This window comes from Chenopodium quinoa, unplaced genomic scaffold, assembly GCF_001683475.1.
Source record: "Chenopodium quinoa cultivar QQ74 unplaced genomic scaffold, ASM168347v1, whole genome shotgun sequence".
NCBI lineage: Eukaryota > Viridiplantae > Streptophyta > Magnoliopsida > Caryophyllales > Amaranthaceae > Chenopodium > Chenopodium quinoa.
Genome location: NW_018743212.1, coordinates 3,869,034 through 3,877,847, shown reverse-complemented (window position 1 = coordinate 3,877,847; position 8,814 = coordinate 3,869,034). Strand labels below are relative to the sequence as shown.

General features: G+C 40.2%; 2 protein-coding genes across 2 annotated transcripts; both read right to left on the bottom strand.

Moving 5' to 3' along the window:
- Positions 1-2,030: 2,030 nt before the first annotated feature.
- On the bottom strand, positions 2,031-5,147 carry LOC110734647. Its single transcript, XM_021914804.1, has 4 exons — positions 4,292-5,147; positions 3,760-3,935; positions 2,934-3,623; positions 2,031-2,543 (listed from the first exon to the last, which is right to left on the bottom strand). The coding sequence occupies exons 1-4, from the start codon at positions 5,145-5,147 to the stop codon at positions 2,031-2,033; spliced, it is 2,235 nt and encodes a 744-aa protein (XP_021770496.1).
- On the bottom strand, positions 5,148-6,971 carry LOC110734646. The gene is made up of 2 exons (XM_021914803.1): positions 6,798-6,971; positions 5,148-6,641 (listed from the first exon to the last, which is right to left on the bottom strand). The coding sequence occupies exons 1-2, from the start codon at positions 6,969-6,971 to the stop codon at positions 5,148-5,150; spliced, it is 1,668 nt and encodes a 555-aa protein (XP_021770495.1).
- Positions 6,972-8,814: the final 1,843 nt, after the last annotated feature.

The following is an 8,814-nucleotide window of genomic DNA, read 5'->3' as shown; positions in this document are numbered from 1 at the left end:
GGCATGTTTGGCTAAGAAACCACTCCATCCTAGCCGGCTAAGTATGAGTTGGACCTCACCTCCCATACCCAAGGTTTCCATAGCCCCTTGGTCAAAGAACCGTGTAGGCACTAAAGGTCGGGATCTAAGGCGAAGAAAGTTCTTCATGTATTCCTCATTTCCCTTGAAATCAATCCCGAATGTCTCAATGGGTGGAATATGGGCTAGTGGTACGGGAGGAGGTTGTGGAACGGGAGGGGTTCTAAGGTTTTTGGAAGAGGTGTTTCTAGGGCGGTTTCTTCTTGGGTTTGAGGAGGAGGCCATAATTGCAAGTTCACAGCAATGTATGTAGTTCAAGCACAAAGAACAGTCAATTAATCAACCACCTTTATCACAAACTCACAATTATCAACAATAATCAACTAAGTGCAAAATAAATCTCACAATTACACTACACCAACTTTTAATCATGATTATTAAAACAAATTAAACAAACTAAACACAACTAACTAACTCAAAAAATTTCTATGAGCAATTCGTAGCAAATTAAGCATAAAAATCTAGAGAAAGAAAGTGCAAGAAAAGAGGGTACCCAAGGTGTGGTGGGTGTTTAATACCCGCAATTGATCCACAATAGTTGCAAATAGCACCTTAGAATCCTTTCCTTGCTTCCCAATTGCTCCAAAAATCCTTCAATCAAAAACCCCCAAATTGATTTTTAACCTACGGTTCTTCGAAAATTTGCAAGAAATTGGGGTTTGGATTGATTTTTTTATGGTAGTGGAGTGTATGATTGGAGTAGAAAGATTGAAAAATTGAAGATTATTGTAGAAATTTGTGAAACAAAGTGAGAATTGATAGGGGTTGGCCGAAATTTGAGTGAAAGGAGAGGAGAGAGAGACTCTTGAGTTTGAAAGTTGAAAAAAAATGGTGAATGAAAGAATGAGGGAGCCCGTGCCTCTTTATTCGAGGGGGAGGGCACGGACGTGCCTGTGGGGGGGGGGCACGGATGTGCCTCTTCAGAAATCAAATTCTCAAAACATTCTGCCTCAGAGGCACGGACGTGCCTAATTTTTTATTTTTTATTTTTTTTTTTTTGAAAAAAAAAGTAATAAAAAAAAATCTGGAATACGGAAAACCTGAGGCACGGACGTGCCTAATGGGGGGCACGGACGTGCCTCTCTATAAAATCAACCCCCCAAACATTCTGCCTTAGAGGCACGGACGTGCCTCTGCAGATTTGATTATTCTCTCCCCTTTTCCTTCTTCTTAGCGCTTTTCCTCCTTGTTCCTTCCTCTTTTTGCTTACTTTTCACCTAGAAAAAAAAAGTAATAAAAAAAAACTGGAATACGGAAAATCTGAGGCACGGACGTGCCTAATGGGGGGCACGGATGTGCCTCTCTAGAAAATCAACCCCCCAAACATTCTGCCTCAGAGGCACGGACGTGCCTCTTCAGGGGCACGGACGTGCCTCTGCAGATTTGATTATTCTCTCCCCTTTTCCTTCTTCTTAGCGCTTTTCCTCCTTGTTTCTTCCTATTTTTGCTTACTTTTCACCTAAATTAACACCACAAACAAGACAAAAACTAGACATAAGAATCAAATAAAATAAAAAAAACCAAAAAAAAATAAATAAATTAATGAAAATAATAAAGAAAGATTAACGAAGTAAGAGTAAAAACTCAAGAATGGGTTGCCTCCCATTTAGCGCTTGTTTATAAGGTCTTTAGCTTGACCGTATGGCTTCTCGGGAGCTTAGTGATGGGAACGAGAGTGTGATATCCACCCCCTCATCAATGGGATCACCGACTCGGTAGTGCTTCACTCGCTGTCCGTTGACTTTGAAAGGTTCCCCTCTTGTGTTTTCCAACTCAATAGTGTCATAGGGGAAGACTTTCCTAATCTTGAACGGTTCCGACCACCTACACTGAAGCTTACCAAGGAATAATTTCAACCTAAAGTTGAAAAGAAGGACTTGATCCCCTTCTTTGAACTCCCTTCTCACAAGACTCTTATCATGCCACCTTTTAGTCTTTTCTTTGTACAACTTTTAACTTTCATAGGCATCGAGGCGAAGCTCATCTAATTCGTTGAGTTGTAACAATCTATTCTCTCCCGCCGCTTTGGCATCAAAGTTCAAACTTTTAATAGCCCAAAAAGCTCGGTGTTCTAACTCGACTGGTAAGTGGCACGCCTTTCCATACACAAGTCTATATGGGGTTGTACCAATAGGCGTTTTAAAGGCCGTTCGGTATGCCCATAGCGCATCGTCAATCTTAACTGACCAATCCTTCCTTGTCCTTGCAACCGTTTTCTCCAAGATAGATTTGATTTCTCGGTTGGACACTTCAACTTGGCCACTAGTTTGTGGGTGATAGCCAATGCCAAGTCTGTGTTGTACTCCATATTTCTTCAACATTGCTTCAAACCGATGCTCCGTGAAATGTGTTCCCCTGTCACTAATCAAAACACGTGGTAAACCAAAACGAGGGAAAATAACTCTCTTGAAAGACTTACTTACCGCCCGAGCATCATTGGTTGGAGTGGCTATTGCTTCCACCCACTATGAAACATAATCAACAACTAGCAATATGTAATGGTTGCCATGAGAAGAGGGAAACGGACCCATGAAATCTATCCCCCACACATCAAACAACTCGACCTCGAGTATGTTGTTAAGTGACATCTCGTTCTTCTTAGAAATTGTGCCAGTCCGTTGACATCTATCACATGCTTTGACATAGGCATAGGTATCCTTGAACATCGTAGGCCAATAAAATCCACATTGAAAAATCTTTGCAATTGTCTTCGAGGGGCCTGCATGTCCACCACAGGGTAGGTCATGGCAATGTGAAATAATGTTGCTTACCTCAATTTCTAGAACACATCTTCGGATCATGGCATCCGCGCATTGCTTGTATAGGAATGGATCGTCCCAAAAATATCTCTTTACCTCAGAAAGAAATTTCTTCCTTTGTTGAGAAGAGTAGCCATGAGGCATTGTACCTGTTGAGAGAAAATTAGCTAGGTCAGCAAACCAAGGGGATTCAGTCTGTAATAAAGCTAGTAAATGTTCAGCAGGAAAAGAATCATCAAAAGGAGTATCATATCCATCCTCGGGGTCAAGGAGAAGACGAGAAAGATGGTCTGCAACAACGTTCTCTGTCCCTTTGGTATCCCTGATTTCGATGTCATAATCCTGTAGCTGTAGAATCCATCGGATCAACCTAGGCTTGGCATGTGTTTTGGTCATCAAGAACCTCAATGCTGCATGATCTGTATGTATGATGACTTTAGAACCTACCAAATAAGAATGAAACTTGTCAATAGCATAAATAACTGCTAGCATTTCTTTTTTAGTTGTGGCATAATTCATTTGAGCAGAGCTCAAAGTCTTGCTAGCATAGTATATGGCATGGAGCTTCTTCTCCTTCCTTTGCCCCAACACGGCTGCTACCGCAAAATCACTAGCATCGCACATGATTTCAAACGGCAGACTCCAATCTGGGGGTTGCATGACTGGAGCAGTGATTAAAGCTTCAAGACAAGCATCAGAAAAGACAAAAGGGACATCCTTGGCCAATAGCTCAGTTAAAGGTCTAGCAATTTTCGAAAAATCCTTAAATAAAACGCCGATAAAAACCTACGTGACCAAGGAAACTTCGAACTCCTTTTACAGAGTTAGGAGGTCGTAAGCGCTCTATGACCTCTATTTTAGCTCTATCAACCTCAATACCCTTATTAGACACGACGTGACCTAAGACAACTCCCTATTGTACCATAAAATGGCATTTCTCCCAGTTTAAGATTAGATTAACTTCTTTACATCTTTGGAGCACCTTTGTCAAGTTTTCAAGACATACATCGAAAGATGTTCCATAGACAGAGAAATCATCCATAAATACTTCCATAGAGTTTTCTATGAGTCCATTGAGAAAATTGCCATCATACAACGCTGAAAGGTGGCAGGAGCATTACATAATCCAAATGGCATCCTGTGATATGCAAAGGTGCCATATGGACATGTGAAAGTAGTCTTTTCCTGGTCACAGGGACGAATGGGAATTTGATAGAAACCTGAATATCCATCCAAGTAACAGAAAAAGGAATGATTTGCCAACCTTTCAAGCATCTGATCAATAAAAGGTAAGGGGAAGTGATCCTTCAGGGTGGCCTTATTCAACTTTCTATAATCTATACACATTCGCCATCCTGTGACAGTTCTAGTGGCGAATGGCTCACCCTTGTCATTCTTGACAACGGTCATACCTCCCTTCTTTGGTACTACTTGTACAGGGCTAACCCACTTACTATCAGAGATAGGGTACATTATACCTACAGCAAGCAATTTCAGAACCTCTTTTTTAACTACCTCCATCATATTAGGATTAAGTCTTCTCTGAGGTTCTACAGAAGAGGCATGATCGTTTTCAAGAATGATCTTATGCATACAGAAAGAAGGATTAATGCCCTTGATATCATCAATGGTGTACCCAATGACACTTTTATATGTTTTCAAAACGTTGAGCAATTGCTCCAATTCTGTGTCCTTGAGTTCAGCATTGACAATAACGAGATATGAATTATTTGGACTAAGATATTCATATTTTAAGTTAGAGGGGAAGGGTTTCAACTCTACCTCGGGAGGCTTAGAACTCTCCCCAATACTCATTACTTCCAATGTCTCTCTGATCGGGTTCTGATTTGGATCGGCCTTTGTTTCATTAAGTAACCTGGTATACTCATTAGACTGCCAATCTCCATTATCATCTTCCTTCCCTATAAGCACTTGTTCAAGAGCATCATCATTCTGATTCAAGGGAAGTTGCTCATTCTGCAGCTCATCGAGCACATCAACCTGACAAACAGTGTCTCCCATAGAAGGAGCACCCATAACATTTAAAAGTGAGTATTCCAATTTTTCATCACCTACTTCAAAAGTAATCTTACCTTTCTTCATGTCTATAATTGCACCTGCAGTAGCTAAGAAAGGTCTACCTAGTATGATAGGAACATTCACATCCTCATCCATCTCCATCACAACAAAATCACATGGAATGAAAAACTTACCTACTCGGAGGGGTACATCCTCAAGTACACCCAAAGGAAACTTCACTGACCTGTCTGCAAGTTGCAGAGATATGCGTGTGGGTTTGAATTCACCCATCTACAGCTTCTTGCATATAGATAGTGGCATGAGGCTCACACTTGCACCTAGATCACATAGTGCCCTGTTGATCTCAATATCTCCAAGCTTCATTGGAATTGAATAGCTACCTGGATCTCCTAATTTCTTAGGGAGAGTGTTCTGCAAAATAGCACTGCACTCTGCATTCAAAGCAACTGTAGTATTCTCTTCTAACTTCCTCTTGTTAGATAGCATAGCTTTTAAAAATTTTGCATAAGAAGGCATCTCAGATATGGCATCTAGGAATGGAATATTAATATGAAGCTTTTTAAGAACATCGAGGAACTTACTAAACTTTTTCTCAAGTTTAGCTTGTGCTAATCTTTGAGGAAAAAGAACCTTAGGCATATATGGAGCAGGTGGCTTTGGTGGTGCTTCCTTTGATGCTTCCTCGACCCTAGCATCTTCTACTTCCTTTTCACTTGCACCCACTTCTTCAATGACCTCTCTTGATGGCTCCTTGGTAGAAGGATCGTCCAACTGCTTTCCACTCCTCAGGGTGACGACATTCATTTGGCCTTTTTGAGATTGTTCAGTCTGGCCCGGGAAGGTTCCTGGAGTCTTTAGGGCTTGGCTAAATTGGTTGGCCAATTGGCTTATCTGATTCTCCATAAGTTTACCCTGAGCTTGCAACTGTTGGATAGAGCTATTTTGATGCCGGATGGCACTGTTTGTTGCGGTTATAAAGCTCTCTAATGTCACCTCTAGGCTTGATTTCTGAGGTTGTTGTTTCATTGGTTGGTGAGCATTGGGTGTTTTCTGTTGGAAACCAGGTGGTGGTTGGTTGTAGGTATTGGGTGGAGGTGGTGGTGGAGGGTTTTGTTGTGCTTGGGAATTTTTGTATGAGAAGTTAGGATGGTGTTTCCATCCTTCATTGTAGGTGTTGGAATAAGGGTCATAAGGCCTCTTTGGGTTAGAGGAGTAGAAAGCGTTGGCTTGCTCGATTGACATCTCTTCCGCATTCTGCGAAATCTGTGGGCAATCTGGAGCAACATGACCCTGCACATGACATAACTGACACAACTCCTGTGGGGTGTTAGAAGTTCCTACTTGGAACTTATCAAACCTACTTGTTAGTGCCTGCACAGAACTAGTTAGCATAGTTAAAGCATCAACATCAAGTTTACCTCCCTTTTTCACAGTGCTTCGGCCTCCAGGATGATAGTTATCATTGGCTGCCATCTTCTCTATGAGCTCCCTAGCTTCAGTGGGGTTCTTTGTCAAGAGAGAACCTCCTGACGCAGCATCTATGTAAATACGGAACTCATGAGTCATGCCATTGTAAAAGGTCTGCATCAAAATCCAATCTGGAATGCCATGGTGAGGGCATTGTCTCTGCAATCTTTTAAATCTCCTCCAAGCCTCATAGAGAGACTCATCATCTGACTGCTTAAAAGTTTGTAGCTCATTCCTCAATCTTGCAGTCTTCTTATTCCCTAAAAACTTCACTAGGAAGGCCTTCACTAACTTGTCCTATGTATCGAACGAGCCAGTGCCTTCATCTCTTAACCACTCTTTTGCCCTATCTCGAAGTGAGAAAGGGAAAAGGCGTAGTCTAATTGCATCATCTATAACACCATTAAACTTCATAGTGTCACATTTCTCCTAAAAGCTATCTATATGACTTACGGGGCAATCATGTGGTAGCCCTGCGAATGAATCATTGGAGATGAACTGTATGAACTGTGGCTTGAGCTCGAAGTGCTGAGCCGTGACTGGTGGTCTTATGATGCTTGAAAGGACTCCGGTAGTCGTATCAGGAATACCGTACTCCAAGAGGGATTTCGTTGGTTGGTCTACCATGTTTCTCCTGCGTCTGTTCCTTGTTCTCCTTCTTCTTATAGTTGCCTCGATCTCAGAATCAAATGGTTCAAGACCTTCTGAACCTGAGCTACGTGTGGGCATGCACAAGAAAAACTAGAGAAAGGTATCAAAAACACAAGGGAAAATAGCCGAAGCAACGAAATGAGCCTAGCAAAAATGAATCACAAATAATCAAATGAAACCGTTAGTCCCCGGCAACGGCGCCAAAATTTGTTAGGCGTGTCGCGTACCTATCAAAAATAACCTAACAGACCAATACTAATGTAGACTAGCAAGTAAGGGTCGGATCCCAAGAGACTAAGGTTCAGAAATAATTAAATAGACTTGAATTTCTACTAAGCAAGAATCAATTATAATCAATTAACTAAGGAACTAAGTATGAGAAGAATTCGAAAATAAACTAAATGAGATGATTAAATCAAGTACTTAAAACATCCAAGATCTACTTTCACCACAATTATTATCGATGCAATTGTAATTCTACCCTTAACATACGATTTCAATCGAACGGGGAAAAGTAAACCCTAATAAATACCAAGGATCTCTCTCGAGTATCAATGGCTTCCCTAACATACAATCAATCCTATTCCCATGGTATTATGCATATTAAAGACATTAAACACATTACTCTGACTTCCCAATTATCAAACATAACTACTCTCGTGATATGAATCAAACCCTAAATTAATTTACTCAAATCCGTTTATACCCAACTCTCGCAGTGATAAAAACAATGGAATAATCGCAATACTATAGTTACGTCTAACCTAACATTGGCATAATCACAATCAATTTAGCAATTCAATTGTTAAAGTTATTAAAGAATTTAAAGATTTAATTCTTGCATCAATAATAATAGGGCTACACTAGATCTTGAATTAAAGAATCTACTCACACATGATTAAAGAAACAAAAACAATAATAAATAATGAAAACATAATTAAATAACAAAGGATGAAAAATAAATACCAAATCTTGAATAAAATTGAAAGTAGAAAGCTTGAATCTTGAATCTTGAATTACAAAAAACTTAGAAAAATAATGGAGAACTAGTTCTTAATAATAGGAATTGAAAAATAAAATAAACTTAATGAATCTCCCCGAAAAACAAGGCTAAAAAGTACTTATATAAGCCTAAAAAGATAAGAAAATCGGCCAAGCCTTGGCGCACAAGAATCCCAGGAGGCACGGACGTGCCTCTCCATAGGCACGGACGTGCCTCTGTACGTAGCAAAATTGTTGCAGCTTCAGTCTTCCAGGCATGGACGTGCCTGACTGCTGGGCACGGACGTGCCTGCTTCTTTACCTGGGCACGGACGTGCCTAGGGTCTTCAGTAAGGCGCTGCTGTATACTCAGAAGCACGGACGTGCCTCATAGTAGGCACGGCCGTGCCTACCTCTAAAAAGGCCTTTTCTTCAATTCTTCAACTTCATGGGCCTTGGCTTACTTCATGGATCCATAACTCATCCAAATTAGTTCCATTATTCTTGAAATTCATCAAAAACAACACAACTACCCATAAAAGCATCGAATTATCCAAACTAAAGCAAAATACGCCAAAACGGACTCAAATACTCAACTAAACTAACAAAACTAACTAAAAATAAGCCAAATAATATACACAAAACACGACATATCAGTCTTCTCTTTAAACAACATCATCAAAGTGCTTCATATTGTGATAGGAATTATATTGGACCAAAGCTGGCCCAATCAAATTCTTATGATGTATTATTGTAAATCTCGAAATTTTGAGAATAAGATGATTGCATCCTTTGATTTTTCAAAATCAAATTAAAGTCAATACAAAAATTATAATAA